The following is a 27,190-nucleotide window of genomic DNA, read 5'->3' on the forward strand; positions in this document are numbered from 1 at the left end:
GTTTGGTCTCCCTGTTCCAGTGTGATGAGCAGCAGATATTCAGAATATGAGTAGTAGAAATCTTGAGTTATTTCACCTTGTAATAGTTCCACATGGAACTTTCTCCCAAGCTTGAGACCTCTGTAACCCAAGGCCTATGGAAATCCCATCTTGGATATCCAAGGGCATCTGTGGGCTAAATCAGACACCACCTCTTTCCTGCTTATGATTTTTCAGCGTAATCCCATCACCTGGAGAATAAGATCCTATACTTTTTATATAATACCCCTTACAATCTGGCCTAAATTCAATTACTAATAGTTCTCTCACACGTTACATTTTCATCTCCATGTTTGGCTCTTTACACAAAACTCTCAGTCCACCTTTGTTGTCTGACAACAGCCTATTTATAGAGGACTTTGCTTACACATCCACTGTAGGAAGAAAACTTTCACTAAACCCCACCACTGTCTTAAATGTCCTGAAGTCTGTATTCTCATAGTATCCTATGGGTTTCTCAATTTTTAGTCATGTCTTGTTTTATATTTATGATCCACTTGTCCATCTCTCACACTAACAGTCTAAGCTGGGACAGGCTGGATTGGATCTTACTTACCTTTGTATCCCTAGTGCTTAGATCAATACCTGCAAATATTTCCTTTTTTTTTTTTTTTTTTTAATCCATATGAATAGACTCCACTTTCTTCTTCTGGTTGGTTATGTTCTGAGATCCTGTCACAGAATTTGGTCTTTTATCTCAAAAGTTGAAGGTTCCCAGAGAGCCAGCTGCACAGTTCCCAGAACACTAACAACACCACAGCCAATTACCAGGAGTGGGCTGCCCTGAGTTGGTCTCCCAAAAGACAAAGTCCAGGGCTTGGAGAAGGAGCAGGGAAAGAACAATGGAAGCTGACCAACCCAGACTCCTATTTCTATTATTTCTTTTCACATGGCGACTGTCCCCAGAAGTTGCTGCAGAAGTTCAGGAATCATCAGGTAAAAGAAAAAGCACTTGGGTGACCATACGGTGAAAATGTTATTAGGGGAAGGGAAGGGAACATGGGAGTGCCCTGGGTCCTTTTGCTCCAAACAAAGAACATTTCCAGGAAATGGAAAATGGATAAAGACCTGTGTTGCCCAGTGGAGAAAAAAGAAATCTAGGGTTGTCCTTCAGAGAGAAACCATAAGGTGGGGGCACCCTCCATATGTTAGTAAAACAATAAGGCTTTGGGATAATGGCAGTGCCCCCAGAGACCGTCATCTCTTTGGCCTTGGTATAGAGAGAAAAAGTAGAGATGCCCTCAGCATTTAGAACTCCTCCTCTCCCATACCTTCTGCTTCTCTCTCTCTCTTCCCTCTCTAGATGGTTCTGCTGCTTCTCAGAAACCCGTGTCACTCACAGATGTTCCAGCAACCATGGAATTCATTGCTGCTGCTGAGGTGGCCATCATTGGTTTCTTCCAGGTTTGTCCCTGTTTCTGTTCCCATAAAGAACCAGGAGCTTCCTGGCCCAGAGCAGCCATAACAGTCACCTGCTGGCCAGATGATCCTGCACTAGAAGTCAAGGGGTACAGAGTCTGTACCTCTCAATCGAGACCTCTCAATTTCAAGACATTCCCCGCCTCTGAATTATGTCTTTCTCATACTTGCTTCAGGAGTTGTGAGGTTCCTCATTATGGGAGTGCTCTGAATCTTAAATCTGTATCGGGACTGCTGAGGCAGGAATCAGAGTAAATCCAGCTTCTATCATCAGGCCACACAGTAGCCAATGGTTAATCTCTGTCTAAAGTCTTACCAAATAGGGAGTCCCTCATCCTTCTATCTCTCCATTTGTTCTGAAATGCTGAAAAAGGATGACCTTTTGAATATTGAAGGCATTAGCCGCCATCTTCCAGATGGGCTGCCTGGCTAATGAAAGCAGCCATACATGAAAGGGCACCACTCCGGCATTTTTATCTTTCTTTGAAGGTAACATCTGGTTATTCTCATTGATCAAGCCCTTGCTCTGATTGCAGACCTTCTTATCCATTTCCATTAATTAGGTACAACGCACCATCACCCTAGCGATTTTGGATACACAGCAAATACACACAATACATTGTCATTGACCAGGAAATGGCTGCAATGACATGCAGGTGGGGAGGAAGGCGGGGAGCCCATTTCTTGGCAATGAGAAATCGGAGCTGGAGACCGCAACAGCCACCCTTGGGAAGGCAATGAAAGTGGGAATGGAGGAATTTGCAATAACTTAAGCAGCCACCAGATGCCGTTGGTCATTTGATCCATGAGTAATTCCACACTAAGGAGAATTAAAAGGGGGGGGGGGGGAGGAGCCTAGATTAGCACTAGTTCATAGCCTCGAATGAACTCCATACACCATCTCCAAGGAGCAAGATACCAACTCCCTCTGCTTGACCCCAGAGGCAAGGCTAGTCAGTGTCCTTTCTTTTTCCGCACTTCCCCTCCTTGAGGCCAGAAAGATGTCAGGAAAGGATATGCTCCCTCCTGTTCATTGCCTGGAGCTGCTCTGGGCAAAGGTCCTCTGACAGCAGGGAAAATGATGCCAGCTTGTCAAGGAAGGGCTGGAATCCTTACTCAGATGTGGCTTCCCTGCTCCCTCCTGCAGGGCTTTCTAGAGTCGGAACAGCCCAGGAATAGTATCTTCACGGGCACTATCTCAGGCTTAATGCAGGGAAAGGTGACTATTCTTCCACATCCACACAAATCTTTGTTAATAAAACCTCTAGGCTTCCATTTTAATTTCCTTTATGCTTTTTTTTTTTTCTTCTTCTTCTTCCTTTTTGGCCCTTTGACAGCACCTATTTCTTATTTTTGCATTTCTTCTTTCCTCCACAAATTGTTCCCAAAACTTTTGCCTACTCGGTGGTCAATGACAATGTAGGCAAACTTTGCAGGCCTATATAATTTGTGGGCCCCTCTCTGCTAATAAATTACAAGCTTTATGATAAGGCCAGACAGAAGTTTCAGGCTAAGCTACAGTTTTGTAGCTACCTATTAGCCCACTCAGCCTGGAAAATTCAACAATCCCACTGTGAATTGAGCCTGCAGTCTTGGAGGTAAGTGCTGTTTCATCTGATTCGAAATCAAGTCTGATTTTTTTTTTTTTATGAGTAAGCACATTTATTCTCTATTTCTCTCCTCTCCAACATAATCCTGTGGGTTTTTTCTTTTTTTTTTTTCTTCTTGTTCTTAGGATTTAGAAATACCAGCAGTGTCCCTATTCCATAGTATGGTGCAAAACTTCCAAGACGTGTCCTTTGGAATCAGCACCGATTCTGAAGTTCTGGCCCACTACAACATCACCGGGAACACCATTTCCCTCTTTCGCATGGTAAGTTGGGTGGGCTGCTGGAGCTTTCTTTCTGTTTTTCCTTCGGTTATGGATCTATGAACTTGTGAGCCTAGAAAGGGCTCTTTGCCTTTAATACTAATGAGGGTGCCAGGGACCAAGGAATCAGGGACAACAATGACAAAGATGGCGGCTCCCCTGAAGTTTCCCAAACAGATGCTGTCATGAGGTGGAAGGAGGACTAGACTGATTGTCAAGAGGTAGGATTGCAACATGGTTTTGTCACTGACCAGACAAGTGACTTGCACAAGTCACTTGACATTTTTTAGCTTCAATTCCTTCATCTGTAAAATAAAAGAGTTTGACCGTGTCATCTCTAAGGTCATCTTGAGCTCCAAAATTTTATATTTTTATATCCTTGCGTGTTCACATACATTTACCAAACATGTATTGAACAACCACTGTGCCCTCTGCAAGATACTGAAAATAAAACATGTTAAATATGTTCTCTGTTCTCATAGGTCTTAAACTATAGTTGAGAATGTAAACATAGTTTACAAGTATCTACAATGCAAGTCGTTAAAAGGATAAATGAAATGTAGGGATTTTGGCAAAAAAAAAAATGATGAAGGAGACAACTGAACTGGGATTTAAGGGAAAGATAAAATTTGGACAAAATAGAGAATTCGTGTCCAAGGTGGGAATAACATCAAACTTAGGAAACAGTGATCAAGCCAGTTTGACTGGATCTCAGGGTAAGTGTTTAGAGAAAATAAATATAAGAAGTTTGATTGAAACCATATTATGGAGAAATGTGAATACCAGGTTAGTGGGTTTACATTTAATTTGGTTGGCACTGCAAAGCCCTTAAAGCCTTTGGATCCAGGAGTAACATGAGCAGGAATGTGTTTTAGCAAGATGATTTTGGCAGTGATGGCTAGGATGATGGATTGTTAAGCAAAAACACAGGAGTCTAGAGGACTTTTGTTAAGCTGACAAAATCAACCATGTACTAAAGCTTGGAGCAGTAGAGTGGGGACAAAAGAAAGAGAAGAAAAGGGGGACCTGGGTGGCTTAGTTGGTTAAGCTCCCGCCTTAGGCTCAGGTCATGATCTCGGGGTCCTGGGATCAAGTCCCACATCAGGCTTCCTGCTCAGTGGGAAGTCAGCTTCTCCCTCCCCCTCTGTCCCTACTCCCTCCCCTCCTCCTGCTCCTCCCTTTGCTCTCTCCTCCTTCCTCTTCTTCCTCCTCCCTCCTGCTCATGAATGCACAAGCACACTCACATACTCTCTCTTTCAAATAAATAAATAAAATCATTTTTAAAAAATAAAAAAAACAAGAAAGTTTAAAAAAAAAAAAAAAAAAGAAGAAGGCAGGTCCTGCTAATGGTCAAACATGAAATTTCTGGATAGGAGGCAAAGTTTAAAGCCGGAGTATGTAGGAATAGTGAGGGCATATACAAAAATAGGGATTTCTGATGCCTTATTAGTTGTAAAATGTGTATTGTTGGTGGAATATTAAGATAAAGATGTATGGAATCTACTGGAAATGCAAAATTGGGACAAAAGATAAAGTTATCAAGATCTCTGTACAGTCCTTCCCCTTCTAGCTTCCATCCTATATATTTCAATTCTCATCCATATCTCTTTTAAATGTATTTTATATTCAGTGCCTCCATTTTCTTCAAGCTCTTAAATACCCTGCTATCTGACTTATGCCCCACACTCCATTAAAACTGCTTTGTTCCAGGGCGCCTGGGTGGCTCAGTGGGTTAAGCCTCTGCCTTCAGCTCAGGTCATGATCTCAGGGTCCTAGGATTGAGTCCCGCATCTGGCTCTCTGCTCAGCAGGGAGCCTGCTTCCTCCTCTCTCTCTCTCTCTGCCGCCTCTCTGCCTACTTGTGATCTCTGTCTGTCAAATAAATAAATAAAATCTTTGGGGAAAAAAAAAAACTGCTTTGTTCCAGTCAGCATGGCTTCTATATTTCCAAACCCAATGAACACGCTTTAAGTCTTATCTAGGTAAACGTCTCTGCCATATTTGACATTATTGATTATCTCTTTAACATTCTTTCTTTCCTTAACTCCTAGGAATCTACTTCTGGTCTTCTTTTCTTAGTCTCCTTGAGACCTCTGTCTCCATATACACTGCTCCCTGACCCCAGTGCTCTCCCCAGTCTGGATTATAGAATTCATGTTCCATAGAAGCCCGAACTATTTTGTTTACTACTTCAATGACAGAACCTTAAAAAAGTGTCAGTCATGCAGCAGGTGACCATTGTTTGTTGAGTGAATCAATGAATGAATGAATGTATTTTCCTTAGGTAATACAGTTCTTTTTGTTTGACTATTATGTGTCTGCTGAGGATCTGAAATGTTTTATCTCTAGCCTGGGACCTCTCTCATGATTCAAATGCTTGTTGTATATAACTATTTGGGATATTTTCTTTCAGCATTACAGCTCTAACATGTTCAAAACTGAATTTATGATCTGTACCTGCTGAGTTACGCTCTTTTCTTTAAAATACTTTTATTGAATGGCTATGTTCATCTGGTTTAATTTTTGCCAGTTGTACCTCAAATCTAATTGAAGCTATATTCCCCTTCACTCTTTCTACTTCATTCCTCATTTAGGCTCCTAGCATCTTTGGCATAAACCATTTCAATAGCTTCTTAATTATCTCCCTTTGCTACTTCGAATCCAATTTCTAGATTGGTATCACAATGAAGTATTTAAAATGCAAAGTGGACCACAACACTCCCTTCCTAAAAGCTCTTCAATATTCTCCATTTCTTACAGAATAAAACCAAGATATTTAATGGCACATATAGTCTTTTATGACCTGGCCACTACCTGCTTCTCTAGTCCCTTTTCTAGCACATTCCCATGGTAGGTTTTACCCTACCAGAGAGTGATGATACAATTCCATGACTTCACACAGGCCCCTCTGTAGCATGCCACCACCCTGACTGCCACCACCCCTGTGACTTAGCTTCCAGCAGCGAACTTCTCAGATTCCGCTGAGGCATTGCATCCTTCACGATGCCTCTGTGGAATCTTCAAATCAGCCTACCTGTGCCTCTGTACTTCTGTATCTTTATTTACATTTACCACTTTAAAGCACATGTTACGTTTCTCCGTGTCTGTCTCACCTAACAGTGACATTAGACCATGAGTTATCCAAGGGCAGGGACCACGACTCACTCACATTCGTACTCCAGAGCTCCACCATATGCCTCTGGTCATGAAGACACTCAGAAGGCTTGAGAAACTGACTCACCACCCAAAGTCCATCTGAGTCCCTAATCCTTTGCCCACCTGGACGGTAGCTGCAGGTCGTTCTTTCCACCATTGTGAAATAGGATTAAACCAAGCTCTTTGGTGAAAAGCTTTGGTTAGGCAGGTATGGAAGGTTAGACTAATGCCTTTTCACGTGACTGCTGAAACCCTGGGAGTAACCCTTCCATAGGAAAATGCTAATCAGCTACACGTCCACAAGTTCTTTTCCCAGTTTGCTGTTTATAAATCTCACAAAGGCCTGATATAAAAGTCTTAGTACTAAAAAAATTTTTTTAATTAAAAATTTTAAAAGAATAAAGAAAGAAGTCTTCATGCTACCAAGATACACAAGTGAGGAAGAGAAACCGGTGCGGTTGCTTCCAATGTCTCTACTGGTTTTTCGATCTCTAATGGGTTCATTAGCCTGGCTTTCAGTGTATTCTTTATAAAGGCCTGTTGATGACTTCCCAGGGCTGCTACAGGTCTTTAGCAACAGTTTTTTGTTTACCACTAGTGTCGGACCTACTCTGAATGAACTCCTGGGAACCCCGTGGATGAGATCATTGATGTACCATACCAAAACCAAACACACCGGCTCCTGCCCTATTCCATTGGCTTGGTCTGGGAGAGGTTCAACCTATGCCAAGCCAGCTTTTAGATAAACGTACCTTTCTCAGTTTACACTTTCAAAACTTTAGTCCGTATTCTAACAGAATTATTATTTAGGAGTTTCAAATTACTTTTTCTTTTTCTTTTCTTTTTTTCAAGGAACATCAACCAAAACTATTTTTTAAACTGGGAAATGTGAGCCTGTTGCGAGTATCTTCAACTTAAATGTACAGTCCCTTCTGTATGTTTTGTTTCTTTGTTTTTAATTTTTTTTAAGATTTTATTTATTTATTTGACAGACAGAGATCACAAGTAGGCAGAGAGGCAGGCAGAGAGAGAGAGGAAGAGAAGCAGGCTTCCGCTGAGCAGAGAGCCCAATGTGGGGTTCCATCCCAGGACCCTGAGATCATGACCTGAGCTGAAGGCAGAGGCTTAACCCACTGAGCCACCCAGGCTCCCTGTTTCTTTGTTTTTAGTGCCTAACTTATGATAACACTGTGCTAGGTGTTTTTCAGTGTTCTACCATTTAATTCTCAGAATAATCTGATGAAATAATTATTATTATTCCTGCATTATCAGTAAGAACACTAAAGCTCCGTATTCTGTATTCTCACAACTATGGAATAAACCGACGTCTGATTCATACCCAGCTTTGCTGTCTCCAAAACACTCCATTTCTATGATACTGTAGTGACTTTCTGAAGTACTTAAGCCTGACGAAAACCTTTCTTTTTACTCCTAGATTCTATCAGGCTCGTTCTCCAGCCTATTTATTTAAACCTTCTCCTAAACCATTTCTCTATCCTCCCCGGAACTACTTAAACCCTAGGATTATTTCTCAGGATTTAATCTAGACATTACATATTTTGGCAAAGAAATCTCAGGATGTAGACAGAGAATTTTCAATTTTAAAAACATATTTAGAGATAAGCTGAAATCACAATAAGTGGAAAAACAGTAAGACTGTAATGAGAAGACATGACTGGATGCTTTGAACTGTTAGAGCAGGGGCGCCTGGGTGGCTCAGTGGGTTGAGCCTCTGCCTTCGGTTCAGGTCGTGATCTGAGAGTCCTGGGATAGAGCCCCACATCAGGATCTCTGCTTGGTGGGGATCCTGCTTCCTCCTCTCTCTCTGCCTGCCTCTCTGCCTACTTGTGATCCCTCTCTTTCAAATAAATAATTAAATACAATCTTTAAAAAAAAAAAAAGAAAGAAAGAAAGGTTAGAGCAATACGAAGCCAGCAAATGCTATATTCTATATATATAATGCTAAATGCTATATATATCATCCTCCAGAAATAGTGCGGGCCAACTATATAAATGGGATCAGAAAAAATTTAAGTCAGTGAAACAATAATAAGTTGTGTATGACAACCTGTTGGGTGTGTACGACAGCTTGTCTTTTGTGCATGTGACTACAGGTAGACCCTCTACCCTGACAGCACCCTCATTGTTGCCTCAATGGAGATGTAATCCTGGGTTGAATAAACCACGAGCCTGTTCTAAAATGGAATCTCAGATATTATTTGAATGTTTATCCTGCTTTGGGTTTCCTCAATCACCTCTATTTTAAGAAATATAATTAGCCTCACTCTGACCCAGTGGGATAGTAATGGAAACACAATGAAGGCATTCTTTCATTCCTTGGACAGTTATGTGCTGGATTCCTATTATAAGAAATGCACCTTGCCAAACAAAGAGAATCAAAAGGAACTAGTGCATAAAAATAAGCTAATAAATGTTAGAAGTGAGATCTATCAAATTATTAAGTATTTTTTCTCAAGTATATGTATTACCAAATATATGGTGAGCTAAGCAGTTTGTAAAAACAAACCCAGGAACATGAGGGTATTTGTCTCACAAATGATTTCTCAGTGCTATTCAAGACATTTAATACTATAACTGTGGTGTAAACTAAGATGACTTTAATACATTTTATGAAAAACTGGGTACTTAATTAGAGAAATACATAGGAATTCAGAGGAATATTGCTGAACAGGAAAAACTAACCTATTGTAATGATACAGTGTCTAAAACATAAAATAGCCCGCTTCAAATACTCTTGGGAAGATTCAAAATTATATTTTAAGGTGGCAACCCCTCTGGTTTACTTTTTCTGTTTTTCTTCTGGTGCCTCTTTTCTTGGGGAGAGAAAGAATATGATATCTCAAGTAAAATTCTTTCCAAAAACTGGAAAAATATGTAAAAAAAAAAATTTTCCCCAGCTCTTGGTTTCAGGGTCGGATTTTCTGTCCACTGCATTATGCAAATAATTCCCTTTACAGAAGGGAGATTTCCTGTTCAAATGTTGTTTCCAGGAACCCTACACATGAATGTTCCAGAGTTTATTAGTTTAAGACATGGTGAACTAATCTGCCATGTTTCGTTAAAAGAAGCACTACAAACTGGAGAGACTTCAGAAGACTGGTTTTTATTAAGACTCTTTGCTACTTAGAGAATGTTATCACCCCTTAATATCCTTGGCCTCCAATATACTGCATTCCTGAAGTCCAGAAACACCTGGAGTGGCGGGCACTTCCTGTTCTCCCTGTTCTGGGAAATGGTGAGGGACTGCCTGGAAAAGAGCAGAGAGGGAGGGGCTCCTGGCCACAGCACAACTCGGTTAGCTGAGACGCGGCCACTAGGCCTGCAAGTTCCTAGACAAATAATCAGGAAGTATTTAGACACATGAAATATTAAAAAGGCCCCGGTTGGGATTATAATAATGATGATTTTGATGTTTGCAATTAGCAAAGCCTTAAGTGTGAAGGATACATTCCAGCTGGCAAAGCAGCAGCAAAGAGACTGCTCATTCTCTTTCTCTCCTGACTGTTACTGACTTGAGGAGGAGGATGGGAGGGGAGGGGTTGGGCAGAGACGCCACTAGGAAGACTTTTCTCTTGTTTTGCTATTTCTGCCGCAAGCCTTCTGCTCAGAACTTTGTGAATATTAAAACAATTACATATACAAAGGGAATTCACATTTTTTTAAAGATTTTATTTATTTATTTGACAGAGAGAGAGAGAGATCACAAATGGGCAAGCAGAGAGAGAGGGGGAAGCGGGCTCCCTGCTGAGCAGAAAGCCCAAAGCAGGGCTCCATCCCAGGACCCTGAGATGATGACCTGAGCCCAAGGCAGAGGCTTAACCCACTGAGCCATCCAGGCACCCCAGGAGTTCACATTTTAAAATATTCCATTGTTTTGATGATTTTTTTCAAAATTCTTTTGAAGTACATTTTTTTGCACCTCAACATTTATTTGTTTTATAACTTTGAGTTGAAAAGAACAGTCATAAAGTAATTACTCTTTTTTAAATATTTTATTTATTTATTTGAGAGAGAGTGTGAGAGAGAGAGAATACGACCAGGGTGAGGGGCAGAGGAAGAGGGAAAAGCAGACTCCCCGCTGAGCAGGGAGCCTGATGGGGACTCCATCTCCGAACTCTGGGACAATAACCCGACCCAAAGGCAGAGGCCTAACTGACAGGTGCCCCCAAATAAAGTGATTAAATTGCTATTTGAGTGGGGGTGCCTGGGTGGCTCAGTTGGTTAAATGACTGCCTTCGGCTCCAGTCATGATCCAAGAGTCCCGGGATCAAGTCCTGCATAGGACTCCCAGCTTCTTGGGGAGTCTGCTTCTCCCTTTGACCTTCTCCCCTCTCAAATAATTTATTCACAAATGTATTTTAAGAGAATGACTGGGTATATCAAGAAGTAATATTGTTAACCATAGAGTGCGTTGGGCTTCTTAAAGGTGCATATTGCTTGAACAAAAGAAGAGAAAAATAGGCAATGGGAATCATCTTGGGAATGATGATAATGAACAATATCAGATTCCTACAGTTTAGTGACTTCAATTTATCTATGCCTGAATTCCCTCCTACATAAACTATAATGAGACTTACCTCTGACTTTGTTGGGTAGATTGGGAGAAAGTATCTTGGGGCTAAAAGGATGGTTCTAAGGGAAGATCAGACTGGGTAGGACCTATACTAGATAGCAGATCTAAGGGAAAGCGGTTGAGATGTCCAAGTGTTGGTGGCCCAGTGATCTCAAACTATTTTAGGCAACAGAACCATTCAGGAGCTAACATTTGTAGGCATAGTTGCTATGGGTGATAGAAGCATTATCTTGTGCCTTTATGGGCCTGAGTAGATTGGAGGAGGGGAATGGAAAACTCTAGAACAATGATGGACAATATGAAGTCTTATGTTTTAATATATCTGAATGTGGTGGAAAGGTAGCTCTAAAATGCAAATATGGGATAATGGACTAGGTAACTAGGTAACCCTTCCACCAAAAGCAATTTATTTTAAAAGGTGGTGGGTGGGTTTGGAGAAATAGCAAAAGAGAGAGAAATGTCTAGAGTAAGATCTAGAAAAGATGAAAACCCAAAAAGAAAGTCCTGCATTGGGACTGTTTTTTGTCTGGGGGTCTTTTCCTACCAATTCTTGAAGCAATCAAGAGACTAAGAAGTTTATTCGTTTTTTGAGATCTTCAAAGAGCCAGAAAAGTAAATGGTGAAATCCAGAGCCCAGAAATGGAAGTAGGAGGTAGATTTAGTAAAACACCCTTTGCCTCACTTTGGACCCTAGAGGGCAGTACCCTAAGGACAAGGATGTACCATAAGTAAATCAGCCCTCGCAGGGTCTGCAATGGATTTAAATCATCTCAGTCCCTGAAATTAGATTAAGATGACCATATATGAATATATAAATTATAAATACCCATACATACGTGCATATATGCAGACACACATATACCTCTACACATACATAATTATACGTGTATCATATATACAATCCACCCTTAGCCATGCCATAGTATAATAGCTGAAAGTCAAAGAAAAAGAGTAGGGTAAAAAGTCAAAGGGTAATACTAAATTTCACAGATAACTTCTCAGTGGAAAGAAAGGAATGCTACATATAAAGAATTAAAAGAATTATATCTTGCAAAAACTGAAAGAAAGTAACTGTCAACTTAGAATTCTACCTCCAGCAAAAATAGCCTTCAAAAATAAAGCTGGAATGATGATATTTTAAGCAACCAAACTGAAAGACTATGCCACCCAATAGATCTTACTCATACTAAAAGTCATTCTCTGGGCAGAGGGCAAAACATCCCGATGGGAGCTCAAAAGTGCAGAAAGAAGTGACGAGAAACTGAAATATAAGAATGTGCATGAGTGCAAATGTATACTGACTATATAACAATAATAATAACATCTTGTGAGATTTAGAATTAAAATGTGCTATAATAATCACTGGTAAGTCTTCAGTATGGAATCAGGGAATGGAGTTGGAAGGAGGAAACCTGTATTAGAATGTTCTAATGTCTGCATTGTCCAAAAGGAGACAAAATTACCAGTTAAAGTTAGATTCGGATACCTAAAGAATGCATGTTGTATACTGTATGCTGGTGAACCTCAAGAGTGACTCTGGCATGTGTAACTTCTAAGCCAACGGAAGAAAAGAAGGAATAATATAAAGTGCTCCATCAATTCAAAGTAGTCCAGAAATGAAAGAAAGTGGGATTTGGAACAGGCAGAAATAAGAAATGCTGATGGAATTAAATGTATGAGTAATTATATAAATATAATGCAATCAAAAGGCAAGAAAGACTGGATTAAAAAATACAACTCTGTGCTTTTTACAAAAGACAGATCATTTTTAAACACAGGAACACATGTAAAATATCTAGGTTAGTTTAAAATAAAGGGATAAACCCTATGATCCAGCAAGTGCACTTACTAGGTATTTACACAAAAGATGCAAAATTACAGACTCAAAGGGGTACATGCACCTCAATGTCTGTAGCAACATTATCAACAAGAGCCAAACTATGGAGTGAGCCCAAGTGTCCATGGACTGATAAATGGATAAGGAAGAGGTGGTATATATATATCACAATGTGCTATTACTCAGTCATCAAAAAGACTGAAATCTTGCCATTTGCAATGATGTGGTTAGAGCCCAAGTGTATTATACTAAGTGAAATAAGTCAGTCAGAGCAAGACAATACCATATAATTTTACTCATATGTGGAATGTAAGAAACAAGACAGATGAACATATGGGAAGGGGAGGAAGAGAGAGAGAGAAAGAGAGAGGGAGAGAGAGAAACAAACCATATGAGACTTTTAATGATAGAGAACAAAACTGAGGGTTGATGGAGGGACATAGGTGGGAGATGGACTAAATGGATGATAGGCATTAAGAAGGGCATTTGTTTTTTGGGTTTTTTTTTTAAGATTTTATTTATTTTATTTGACAGAGAGAGAGATCACAAGTAGGCAGAGAGGCAGGCAGAGACAGAGGGGGAAGCAGGCTCCCTGCTGAGCAGAGGGCCCGATGCGGGGCTCAATCCCAGGACACTGAGATCATGACCTCAGCCGAAGGCATCAGCTTAATCCACTGAGCCACCCGAGCGCCCCTAAGAAGGGCATTTGTGATGAGCCCTGGGGTATTAAATGTAAGTGATGAATCACTAAATTCTACTTCTGATATCCAATATTACACTGTATATTAACTAACTAGAATTTAAATAAAAAAATTTTTTAAAAAATTCCTACCTAAATTTTTTTTTAAGTGAAAGAATAGAGCTATAACATGCAAATACTTCCAAAAGAAAGCTGATTTAACATATAAATGCCAGACAAAGTAGTCTTTCAGGCAACAAGAGGTAAAGAACGATATTTTATAATGAAACATATTTCAGTTTGGCCAGAAGATGTAACAATTCTAAATTTGCATTCATCTAATACATGGCCTGAGAATATGTAAGCAGAAACTGACAGAATTATTTTTTTAAATGGCTAAATTCACAATGAAAATGGGAGATTTTAATACTACTCTCTTGATAGAATAAACCAGCTAAACATATCAGTAAGAATACAGAAAATTTGAAGTACAAAATTAACCAAGTGAGCTGCTAGTATATACAGAATAGTGTATTTGAAAGCTGCAGAATATACATAATTTTAAGGACATTTATAACATATAAAGAAGTTGACAAATGATATAAGTAAAATGTAGAAATTAATAACAAGATTAAATTAAGAAACATACTTCTAAATAGCCAATAGTTTAGAGAAGTAAGAACGGGAATTGAAAGACATTTTGGACTGAATGATAAGAAATCTACACATAAAATTAATGGATGCATTTATAGCCCTGTAAGGGGGAAATGTGTAGATTTTAATGTACAGTTTAGAAAAGGAAAATGATAAAAATCAAGGCTCTAAGCATCCATTTTATAGTGAGAAAAATGAGGTCCAGGTGGATTTCCTATCCATTGTAAAAGATAAAATAGTAATGTTTCTGGGAGATAATATAAGAGAATATATTCATGACCCTGGTGCGGTCTAAGATTTTTAAATAAAACAAAACAAAAACACACACCAGCTATAAGGGAAGTGATTGATAGCTTCAACTACATTGAAACCACCTTCTGTTTATGAGCAATAACATAAATTCCCAGTGAGGAAAGATAATGCAATATAGAAGCAACATAGGGCCCATATATAAAATATATTTTTAAAAAAATCTTCAAACCAGCAAGAAAAAGAGAGACACTCAATAGAAAAATAGGCAATTGATTTGTATGGACACTTCGTAAAAGAGAATATACAAGTGGTTACCCAGGGAAATAAAATTAAAACCACAATAAGAGACACCTGGGTGGCTCAGTCAGTTAAGTGTCTGCTTTTGGCTCAGGTCATGATCCCAAGGGTCCTAAGATCGAGCCCCAAATTGGGCTTCGTGCTCAGCCAGGAGTCTGCTTCTTCCTCTGTTTCTGCCCCTTCTCCCCACTCATGCTCTCTCTCTTGCTTGCTCTTTCTCTCTCTCAAATAAATAAATAAAATCTTTAAAAAACACACACACAGTAAGACACCACCCCATATTGACCAAAATGAATACAATTAGAAAAGCTGATTATAGCAAATGTTGGCAAGGTTGTGGAATATTGGGAGCTTTCAAGCAATATAGGTGCAAGCATAAATTATTATCTACTTGAGAGAACAGTTTGGCATTTTTAGTTAGTTGAAAATACGAATGCCCTCTAATCAAAAATCCCAGTCCAAGGTGTGTGGTCAACAGATATTTACCATGAACAAGAGTGTTCACTGAAGCATTATTTCAATAATCAGAAACTGGAAACAGCCTAACTATCATCAGTAGTAAATGAATAAATAAATATTGCATATTTATACAATGGGACACTATATAGTAAGGAAAATGAACGAATTTCAGATGCATGCAGACACACGGATGACTCCTAAACAGAATGTTAAACAAAGAAATGAGGTACACATACCAAAAACACACTGTTTGTTTCCACTTACATAAACTTTAATAAAGAAAACTGAACCATAGGATCAAAAGATGCATCTTTAAGTGGCAAAGCTATAAAGGGAGGATTGAAAATGGTGTCCATTAAAGTCAAGAAATGGTCGTGTTTGGCAAAAAAAAGAGAGATAGACCAAGAGCAGATTATGGTTTAGAAGGGAAGACAGAGGGCCTCAGGGATTCTGGCAATATTCTATTTCTTTACCCAAATGGTGGTCCCATACTGTTTGCCCTATAATGATTTTTACAACCTGATTTTTTTTTATATTTTCCATTTTGTGTTTTTTTCTATATGTGTGTATTATTTCACATTAAAAGGATACATGCATACATACCTCTCTGCATACATACATAAAATCTGATTATGCAAGCGGATCATCTTGCCTTCCGGTTAGACTTTAATCTATTTACCTCAGCTTCAACGCCAGAAGTTTACCCCAGCCTACCCCACTAAACTTGTCTCTCTCCTACTCACACTTAACATCTACTGTTACAGTCATAGCAAACTAACTGCAGCTTCCAGAACATGGCAGCTCGCACCTTTCTGCCTTTTGCAAATACTGTTTTAATTTACAATTCCCTCCCCATCCTCACTCACCTGACTTTTCAAGAGTTGCTTCTTCCTGGAAGTTTTCTTCTCTTCCTGTAGGTGACATATGGGCCTGCAATTCCCCTGTGATGACATTTCTGTTCACTTCTTTGATTCCCACAGGACAGTGTTCTTTGAAAGCAGAGAATATTTCGTATGTACCTTTATGTCTTTTGAGCCTTAGTCAGTGCCTGATGTGTGGTAGATGGTCTAGAAATATTTACCAACGAATGAATAAAAACAACAGTGACAGTTTTATCCTTTCTGTGTTACCCAGGTGGATAATGAAAAACTGGATTTAGAGAGCAAAGACATTGAAAGCATTGATGCCACCAAATTAAGCCGTTTCATTGAGATCAACAGCCTCCACTTGGTGACAGAGTACAACCCTGTGGTAAGCAATAGCACTTGTCTCCAGACCCTTAAGTTCCTGTGTCACAGAGGGTACTTGTCTCCATAGTAGAGATCCCTTCCTCCAGGAGTTCCAATCCTTTAACCAGTAGCTGCCATTATTGTCGTTTATGTTGCTATCCTTACTACTACCCTTTATGCTTGATGGAGTTGTCCCTATTCAAAAAAGAAAGAAACGGAGTTAAAAAACTTTAATACCCAGGGACGCCTGGGTGGCTCAGTTGGTTAAGCAGCTGCCTTCGGCTCAGGTCATGATCCCAGCGTCCAGGGATCGAGTCCCACATCGGGCTCCTTGCTCCGCAGGGAGCCTGCTTCTCCCTCTGACTCTGCCTTCCACTCTGTCTGCCTGTGCTCGCTCTCACTCGCTCTCTCTCTGACAAATAAATAAATAAAATCTTAAAAAAAAAAAAAAAACTTTTATACCCATCAGGGGGTGCCTGGATGCCTCACTTGGTTGGATATCCGGGTCTTGGTTGCCGCTGAGATTGTGATCTCATGGGTTATGGGTTTGGGTCCCCCACATCTGGCTCTAAGCTCAGCATGTCTGCTGAGGATTCTCTCTCTCTCTCTCTCTGAGTCTGCTTGGGATTCTCTCTCCCTCCCACATGTGCTTTCTCTCTCTCTCTCTCTCTCTCTCTCTCAAATAAGCAAGTAAGTGTTTTGGAAGGAAGGAAGGAAAGAAGGAAGGAAGGAAGGAAGGAAGGAAGGAAGGGCGGACCCTTAAATACCCATCAGACGACTAGTAAGAAAGAGAGCCAGAATGCAAAGTCAAGATGACCGATTCAAAAACGTCTGAGTTTTGCTGCCTGGGAGGGCTCACTAAAGGCAACTCATCCAAGCCATCCTCGAGACCACACTTTTCAACAAAATCGCAATCTCTGCTGAAGGTCCACGTTTTTTCCAAAAGCATCCAAGACCAATACATTGGCAAAATACAATGAAAGTAAATTAATAGACAAAATATTAAAAAATAAGGCCCGCTGATCACATATTTGGATGTCACAGCAATGTAACATTCTGTAAAAACTTGTAAAACCTTCCCCTATCTGCTAGTGGACCAGTAACTGACAGCTCCGGGCCTGGTACCTCCTGCGCATGCCTAGACCCTCCCCGTGGTGGGCTTTCTCTCTAGGTTGGTCCTCTTCCGGTGTTGCGCGCTGCGTGCAAACCGGGCCAAGGCGAGGATCCACCTGTTCTGATCATCTTCTGCTCTTCTAACGCTCTACAGCCTCTACAGGTACTTTCTGTGCCCAGTGTTTTACATTCCCTGGGGCAGATCGTAAAGTGATAGAATATTCATTTCCACTGGCTTCCTCAGTTCAGAAATGCTGTACGTTCTCTACTAATATGACTTGAGAATGCACGTCTTGACTTTGAGAACTCCCAAAGCTATTTGCCCGTTTTATAGAGGAGCACATTTAAGATCCAAGTGACGTGTCTGGGATCCCATAGTAAGCAGGAAAGGCACCGTGGATGGCAGGCAGTTTCGCTGATGCATTAGTTTCTATTGTCTATTTCCATTTTCCAGGAGAAGAAAACAGGGTTCCGAAAAGTGGCCTAACTTCCTCAGGGCCATATGACGAGCTGTTCAAACTTCAGACACAGCCCTTTGCACTTGTCCCTGCTTTTTTTTAATGACTCGTCTGTCTGACTGAATCCTGTGGTTTTTCCTTTGCCCCACACAGCCTTCAATGGGAAACACCCCTTTTCCTGTTGACTAAATTTTTGTCCACCTCTCACACCACATTTGTCTTCATGGAGTGGTGACTCCATTTCCACTTTTGCTAAGATTACAAACACATGCACCCCAGCGGTGTTGGCAGCAATAATCAGTCATTTTTCTCCTAGACTATCATCTTTCTCATGATTATGTCTGTAGAGGTCAGAGTTCCTGGGTTTCTGGCCCCAGGGTCCTGGAGTTCTGCACACAAATGAAGGTAGGGGCGAGGACTGGTCTTCCTGAGCTCTTAGGACCGGGCTGTCTCGTCTCTTACAAAATACTGACACTGTTTTTAAAATCCACATTAATAGTGAAGGCAAATCACATCAAGAAGAAAATAGGTAAGAATTTCTTTAGAGAAGCAAGTCCAACTTTTACTGTGACTTTTTCATTTCCCAAAAATGATATTTTTCTCATTTGGAGCCCTGCCCCCACTACCATAGCTATTTCTTACCTGCTGATGATGCAGAGGTTTGCACAGTGACAATGATGAGGCGGAATTCATGACCTTGTATTAAGCTGGCTCTATGCTATTTTTTAAAAGATTTATTTATAAATTTGGTTGGGGGAGTGGGGCAGGGGCAGAGAGGGAGAGAGAGAGAGAAAGAGTCTTAAGCAGACACTGCACTAAGCATGGAGCCCAATGCAGGGCTTGATCCCACAATCCTGAGATCACAACGTGAGTTAAAACAAAGAGTCAAAAACTCAACTGACTGAGTCCCCCAGGCACCCCCACCCCCAGCTGTATACTCTGAATGCATACACTCAATACTTGGTTTCAGGGTGAAAAATTAGACTGTGTCTATTAAGATTAAATTACTCACTTCTGATTAAAAATTCAATTTAATTTAATTTAAAAATTTAAAATTTAAAAAATATTTTAAATTATTATATTAAATTAAAATTAAATCCCTTCTGCTAAGACAGCTATACCTTTTGACTCCTTAGCTTTGATTTCTTGAATTCCCAAAAATATCCTCCATCTCTGCCATGGGAGGACAGATGCATACCTTACATTTTAGTAGCAGGACTTAGTAAAACAAGAGATGGCTGTTTAACATCTGGTCTCCCAAATTTACAATCTAAGCACTGGCTTCGAACTCCAGGAGAAACTTTGGGAAAGAACTCATTGAACCCTCCTTGCCTACAGGTTGGCCAATAGAGCTGGATCACTACAGAGCAGCGTGTAGCTTCCAGAAGCCTACCTAGCTGCTGCCTTTCCCATCATCCTGGAACTCTGTCTTGACAGTTCATTAATCTTCTGCACTCTCCCTCTTCCCGTACACATGCCAGTTTTACAGCAGCACTTTCTGCATTTAGGAGGGAGAAGTGGGGAGCGATGGGATTTGTTTAAAACAGAGACACATGAAACAAGCCAGTGCCATTGTTCACGCTCTCTCCTCATCCTGGCTCCCCTTCATCACCAACAACTTCACAGGAAATCACCCTCTCTCATCAGCAAATAAAGGGCCGATGCTTCTGGTCTCCTGAAGGGCTTATCTTTTTGCAAGGTTTGAGGTAGACAGCTTCCGGTGGAGTCGGTTTAGATGGGGTGTTGCAATGAGCTATATGCATAAGGCATATCCTGATGGTGGAGAGCCTGGACTCTGGAGCCAGACTGCCTGGTGTGACTCCCAGGCAGTCTGGCTCCAGAGTGACTAGGAGAGTTTGTGCCTCGGTTTCCTCATTGATAAACCTGAAACTTTGAGGATTCCATTAGTTATATATAAAGACCCAGAAACAGTGCCCAGCACTTGAAAAGCATTCAAAGGTGTATGTGATGGCTCTTGGAACAGGAAGAGGGACTGATAAAAGTAACCAAAGTGTGACATGGTGTATTCATTGTCCATTGATGTATAACAGCTTGCTTCCAATGTATCAGCTTAGAACAGTAAAAGTTGATTCTCTCCCACAGTTTCTGTTGGTTAGCAATTTGGGAGTGGCTAGGTTAGGGGCTTCTGATCTTGAGGCTCCTGCCATCCTGGGTCAGAGAGGCAGTCATCTGCAGGTTTGACAGGAGCTAGGCGATCCACTTCCGGAGGCTGCTAAGTTAGAGCTGGCTGTCAGTGGGAGGTCTTAGCATTGTGCTGTCTGGGGCTCTTCACAAGACTGCTTGATGTCTCACACTGGGACTGGCTTTCCCCAGAGTGCATTACAGAAGAGAGAATAAGCAGAAAAAGGCGGAAGCTCCTACATCACCTATGACTTAACCTTGGAAGTCACGCGCCATCATGTCTGCAATATCCCTGTGGTTATTCTGCTCAGCCTTATCCAGCGTGAGCAGTAGGGAGCTACACAGTGGCATGAGAGCCAGAGGCTGAGACCTTCTGATGGCCAAGTTGGAGGCCAGTTACCATTTGTGTTATGGGTGGACAGCTCTCATTCATATTTCTGCCTACTTATTTACTGGGTTGCTACTTATGTGTGTGTTTTTTTTTTTCTCGTTGTCTCTTTCATTCTACTATAATACACTTCAATTTGCCAGACAGCAGTTGGTCTATTTAATAGCATGATCCAGATTCATCTTTTACTGATGATGAACAAGGCCTCCCCAGAGTATGAAGAAAGTCTGCACAGATACCAGAAGGCAGCCAAGCTCTTCCAGGGAAAGGTAAGTCTGAGATGGGAGATACCCTTCTAAGTACTCAGTACCAGGACAGAGGACACTGAAAAGGGGAAGACGGGTCCAGGGAAATTAGGTAAATGAGGAAAGTGAGTATGTTTAAGAGATAACAAAGTAAGAATGGGGACATAATGAATCACACTACTCTGATTTAAAATTAAGGGTCGGGGGGTGGGAGGTGGGGGTACCAGGTGGTGGGTATTATAGAGGGCACAGATTGTGTGGAGCACTGGGTGTGGTGAAAAAATAATGATACCGTTATGCTGAAAATAAATAAATAAAAAAAAATAATAAAACAAAATTAAGGGTCTATTTTATACTGTTAAAGACCTATATAACCATATTTTCCCTTGGTGGGAAGTCTACATTTTTTTCCTGCATTGAGAAGTGGAGAGAAAAATAGAGATCTGAAAATAAAAATCCCCTATTGGCCACAATGTATTTATTCTTTGCCATAACTTCTTAAAGTTTTAGACTCAGGACTTATTTCTCATGTAAAGCACCTATCACGTACCCGGTGTCTACTAGATATCCAATAAGTATTTACTTCTGCTCCTTCTCTACTTTGTGCAGCTCTATTTGGTATCACTGAAATAATAAACCTTCGACCGCCTCAAAGCCACTTCATTAAACTGGAACTTTTCAATGTTGACAAGTGTCTGGTAGTAACATAAACTGGCTTTCAGGTGACTGTTACTCTAACATGGGAAGTTTTCAGTGTTTCTGAATGTAAATCATCTTCTAACAACATTCTAAAGGTTTCTATTTGGCATAGAAGGTTTGATTTAATTATGTTAAATAGTTGACATTTATCAGGCATTTACCAAATGCTGAAAACCGTGCTGGACATATTAAATGGATCCTCTCCTTTAATCTCCCCCAACAAAAGCCTGTTTTGCCAGTGAGAATACTGAGTCTCAGAGAAGCTGAGTAACGTGCCAAAGTCACACAGCTAGAGAGTACCAGAAGCGAAATTTAAAATGCATTATCTGCTTCCAACCATTAGGCTATACTTGCATATTTAGCTAATCACTAAAGCTGTTTCCAATTCTGTGTTCTTAAAATTAAATAAACCTGATCAAAGGGATAAAATACCAAAGCAGAGAAACTCATTAAAGAAGAAGAAACTCATTAAATTATAGGGCACAGACCACAAGTTCAATCAGTGTAAACAGCAACAATTATGAGGTGTCTCTTTCTCCTCTGGACCTCAGATTTTTTTTTCCCCTTTCAAACCTCTCCAACTGCAGATTCTTTTTATTCTGGTGGACAGTGGTGTAAAGGCCAATGGGAAGGTGATCTCATTTTTCAAACTAAATGAGTCTCAACTGCCTGCTTTGGCAATTTACCGGACTCAGGATGAGGCGTGGGATACACTGGCCATTACAGAACTTTCTGTGGAGCGTGTGCAAAACTTTTGTGATGGATTCCTCAAAGGGAAACGTCTGGTAAGTGGAGACTTCAGGTACAGCAAGCTGAGTTTTCCTCTCTGTGTCCTCTTATTTCCTGTTAAGTAAAAAGTCTTTGAGCTTTACTGGTTTTGATTAAGAGCAACAGTACATGGGGATATACGGCGGAGAGGATCGGGATGCTTGCCAGGGTAGAGTCATGAGGACAGAACTACACATGCGTCTTTGAAAACATCTCGCATATTCGAAGGAGCTAAATTTGGGGTTTTACCATTCTGTTGACATTATTAATGGGAAACAACCCAAATTCCTATATACTAGAGTTCATGAGATAAAAATTAAGGATGGATTTAGGGCTTCCAGGAGTCATTAAATAGCTCAGTTTGCTAACCTCGGAGCTCAAAACCAAGCGTGGGTTCCAAATCTAAGTAACAGTGTCATGATGTTTTTCAGAGAGAAAATCATGCACCAGAAGAAAAGACTCCAAAGGTGGAACTCTGATCTCTCCCTGATACTTCTGCATACTACCAAGTATTTACATGAAATTAAAAAAAAAAGGCAACTCGAACCTCAGAGACAAGAAACGACAGGATCACCAAGCCTTATACACACACATATGCACACACACACAGAGCTCTCTGGGTTTTTGTTTTTCCTTAAAATCTCATTTATCTCCTTATCCTTTCTTTTAAATTGTCTACACTCTCTCACTACCCATCCCGTCGTCTTCTACGCATTCACATTGTGTAGTCCCATACTGAATGGCACCTTTAACAGACCTCCTGTGATACCTCTTTGAATGGGAGACATTTCTGGAGAAGGTTTTTCTGATTTGTCACTTCCTATTGAATCTGCACACTGCACAGGTCTTACATGCACCATAGATTCTGTCCTTTTAATGGTTAGTAATGGGTAGAAAACTCTCTTCCTAAGCACATGTCCCTTTCTAACTCAGGGCCAGGAACAAAAGGACAGTTTTAAACACCTTTCTGGAATTGTCTTTTTGCCAGAGTCAAATGATGTTTCCAAGTCTCCAAACTCAGCAGAAACAGGCTATGCTTGTTTAGCGTTCCTAACTCCCATGTAAATCAACAATTGCCCAGTGAATAAAAAGCAATAATGTTATAGGAGAAGACTGGCATCTCTTTGCAGGCTGAACCTTTGGTAAATACCCAGCTGCCCAATTAAGCAGTAGGTATCTCCTGCTTTGGCACCCACTGTTTAGTGTCCGGCCACGAGCCACTAATGTGTTATTGTTAACTTCGTGGGTGGGAAGGGAGGTGGGTAGAGACCATCCTGCGTGAGGATTGGTATAAATGTGGCGATTGAAAGAGCTGGGAATCAACTTAGGTCAAAGGTTGGGGACTAGGTAAGGAAGGGGCCACTTGGTGCTGGGGCCAGCTGGGGCTAAGGGTGGATTATTGCAGGTGCGGTGGGTAGGGCAGCCTATGTGAAGGACAGGGAGAGTCTGGTCAGCCTCTCTGGCCCCCAGGTTGTTACTGTCAACACACAGACACTACATTGTTCCCAGGAGGCCCTTGGCTCTGAAGGAAAGAGCCTAAGTGCGGAAGAGCTGAAAAAAAAACAGTGTATACCTAAGGACTAGTCCAAGGGATGAACAGGGAGTGAAAGACTTAGTTGTTTCTTTCTGCGGGGAAAACTCCACAGCCTCTGAGCTGGGAGTGGGCAGCTGGCAGAGGCTGTAAAGCTGGAGTGCATGGCACACCTCTCAGCAACAGGAGAGTGGTACACTGTGGGGAGGGCATCCAGCCCATCCTCGGGGCTGCAGGAAACCACTAGTCTCTCGCTGGAGGCTACAAAATAGTCCTAGGGTAGGCACATCCCAGAAGCCTCCCTTTGATCCTGAGAACCAGTGCTCTTGACATTTACAGTCAGGAAATTCTTCCTGATACCCAGAGGAGGTCCTCTGGCCACACAGACTCGTTTCTTCTCACCTGTTGCCCATGGAGATTCGTAACAGGGGCCAATCACCGCCATCTCCAAGCGACACCTCTAGTGCTTGCCAGTTGCCCTTGACCTCCTGATCCGTCTTCTTTTCTCCATACCGCCAGCCCAGCTCGGCAGCCAGCTTATTTCCAAGTCACTTGATTGGCTTTCTTATTTTTCTCTCTTCCCTCTTTCTCAACTTTCCTTTTTCCTTCTCATTTTTTTTTTGTTTGTTTGTTTGTTTAAAATGGAGGATTTTAAACCACTATAGGAATTTGGCAGAGGTTAAAAGACAAATTCCCAAGAGTTATATTTTGTTCCACATTGGGTTGATTTGTCAAGTATTTTCTTTAAAGTATTTCCCCCAATAACTATGGTCAACACTGACCATGTCTTTATAGGGCATTTTGCTGCTTGATGACATGTGATAGCAACTTGATTACATACTGCCTTTTTTTTTTTTCTTATTTTTATCTTTATTGTATTGAATTGAATTGTTCCTTCAGTCTGTGGGTCCCCAAAACTACAGGATAGTTTTGCCTGTCTTCTTCACAGCCAATCTGTTCTTTGTAGCTCTGATGATTCATGACCAAAGAATGGAACTCTTACAGAAAGAAGAGATATCTAAAGTTTCTCATTCATTCACTAGATATCAGATTTAGGATTGTAAAGTGCTTCAATTTCTAGATCTTCTCTATCTTCGAGAAATATCTTTCCTAAGATTCTACCTTCATTTTTCCAAGGCCATGTTATTGTTGAAATACCTAGGTATATCTTAACTACTTTTCACTACGGACTCATTTTTTTTTTTTAGACTTTAATTTTTTATTTTTTATAAACATATATTTTTATCCCCAGGGGTACAGGTCTGTGAATCACCAGGTTTACACACTTCACAGCACTCACCAAATCACATACCCTCCCCAATGTCCATAATCCCACCCCCTTCTCCCAAACCCCCTCCCCCCGGCAACCCTCAGTTTGTTTTGTGAGATTAAGAGTCACTTATGGTTTGTCTCCCTCCCAATCCCATCTTGTTTCATTTATTCTTCTTCTACCCACTTAAGCCTCCATGTTGTATCACCACTTCCTCATATCAGGGAGATCATATGATAGTTGTCTTTCTCTGCTTGACTTATTTCGCTAAGCATGATACGCTCTAGTTCCATCCATGTTGTTGCAAATGGCAAGATTTCGTTTCTTTTGATGGCTGCATAGTATTCCATTGTGTATATATACCACATCTTCTTGATCCATTCATCTGTTGATGGACATCTAGGTTCTTTCCATAGTTTGGCTATTGTGGACATTGCTGCTATAAACATTCGGGTGCATGTGCCCCTTTGGATCACTACATTTGTATCTTTAGGGTAAATACCCAATAGTGCAATTGCTGGGTCATAGGGCAGTTCTATTTTCAACATTTTGAGGAACCTCCATGCTGTTTTCCAGAGTGGCTGCACCAGCTTGCATTCCCACCAACGGACTCATTTTTTTTAAAGATTTTATTTATTTATTTGACAGAGATCACAAGTAGGCAGAGTGGCAGGCACAGAGAGAGAGGAAAGGAAGCAGGCTCCCTGCGAAGCAGAGAGACCAATGCAGGGCTCGATCCCAGGACCCTGGGATCATGACCTGAACTAAAGGCAGAAGCTTTAACACTGAGCCACCCAGGCGCCCCTGGACTCATTTTTTAAAGTATGAAGAAATTACCATACTTTTCTTTAAGGTGTGAAGGAAGCCATGATGTTCTACAACAGAACTTTGTAAAAGATACTGAAGGATTTGGAAGACTTTGATAGAAGGCATAGAAACAGGGCACGATTCAGAGAAATCCCAGGAAAATTGATGTTTGAGTCTCATCTCTTCCCTGTATGTGGTTTTGTGACCTTGGAAAACACTGTCTTTGAATTTCAGTTCATTGAGGATAATAAAATGACAAGATTTTTTTAAGATCTGAAGTTGATAATACATATGAAATAAAGTCTGTCATTACCTTTATTTTTTTAACTTAATACTACACTGCCTTCTCTGGGTAGTAGCTATTTCTATAGAATATCAGAACTTCTAGAAAAAGAGAGGCTTCCCTCAGTAGAGGCCTCACACTTGGGGTTAGAGAAGTATCTGATACAACTATTTTAATGTTTAATTAATTTACTTAAATTTAACTAATATTTATTTAATAAATAAGTTTACTTATTTAGTAATGATATAACTAATTTAACTTAATTAGGTTTTATTGTTACTCAGACATGGTGAGGCCAACAGATCAGGAGGCAATTGACATTGAAAAGATAGTTTGTTACTGTTTCCAAGAGGAACCACCAGGATTTGTCAGGAGTCAGAAGGAGCAAAGGGAAAATATAAATGAGAGCCTTTATTGTGCTTTCTGTGGGAAGGAACAGGCAAGACCAGGTAAGCAGGCTTAAGATTGGCTGCTTTGAATAATATCAGCAGGCTCTGGGGCAAAGAAGCTGTCCTTAGTTGTCTGGACCCTGGCCCTGGGGTATTTAGAGCAGGTGCATAGTGGCTCAGAATGTAAAAGCCCAGTGAGATCTTAGTTAAAGAAGGTTTTGGGGATATGAGCTCTGGCTTGGTTGCAATTGGCCAGCCTGAGGAAGAGCAATCTCTCCAGGGTCTACAAGGCCCCAGATGTCAAGGCATCAGAAACATATGGTTAACACAATACTCAAACACCCCTCTGTCATGGGACTCCTCTCCCGACTCACCTAGTTTGGTCCTGCTCCAAAGGAAGACATGTTGTTTTCTTCAGGCCCTGGTTAATACACATTTTCCTTGGGTGGGTGGGGGCTAGGTGGGTACTAAGTGGTATATTATGAGGGAACAGTTTATTGATTCATATTCTCATCCATTTATTTAAATAATTACTAATCAATTATAAGTGTGCCAAACAAAATTGCCTCCTAAATGAGCAAAGTTAGCCTTGGGTGAAGATGCGGTAGAAGGG

General features: G+C 40.8%; 1 protein-coding gene across 2 annotated transcripts; it reads left to right on the plus strand.

The window, feature by feature from the left end:
• On the plus strand, positions 1 to 23,333 carry ERP27 (endoplasmic reticulum protein 27). Of its 2 annotated transcripts, XM_059185971.1 has the most exons (7): positions 1 to 975; positions 1,343 to 1,443; positions 3,194 to 3,331; positions 16,390 to 16,506; positions 20,729 to 20,854; positions 22,117 to 22,314; positions 22,729 to 23,333. In XM_059185971.1, the coding sequence occupies exons 1-7, from the start codon at positions 882 to 884 to the stop codon at positions 22,774 to 22,776; spliced, it is 822 nt and encodes a 273-aa protein (XP_059041954.1). In that variant the 5' UTR covers positions 1 to 881; the 3' UTR covers positions 22,777 to 23,333. The 2 variants fall into 2 exon arrangements, with proteins under 2 accessions (XP_059041954.1, XP_059041955.1); XM_059185972.1 differs by lacking the exons at positions 1 to 975; positions 1,343 to 1,443 and adding an exon at positions 1,472 to 3,056.
• Positions 23,334 to 27,190: the final 3,857 nt, after the last annotated feature.

Source organism: Mustela lutreola, chromosome 8 (genome assembly GCF_030435805.1).
Source record: "Mustela lutreola isolate mMusLut2 chromosome 8, mMusLut2.pri, whole genome shotgun sequence".
In the NCBI taxonomy this organism is placed as follows: Eukaryota; Metazoa; Chordata; class Mammalia; order Carnivora; family Mustelidae; genus Mustela; species Mustela lutreola.

Excerpts from the sequence above, each read along its gene's own strand:
- ERP27 (XM_059185971.1), top strand. The coding sequence starts at position 882 with ATGGAAGCTGACCAACCCAGACTCCTATTTCTATTATTTCTTTTCACA. Across the intron at positions 976-1,342 it reads AGAAGTTCAGGAATCATCAG|ATGGTTCTGCTGCTTCTCAG; the intron begins GTAAAAGAAAAA and ends TTCCCTCTCTAG. Across the intron at positions 1,444-3,193 it reads CCATCATTGGTTTCTTCCAG|GATTTAGAAATACCAGCAGT; the intron begins GTTTGTCCCTGT and ends TCTTGTTCTTAG.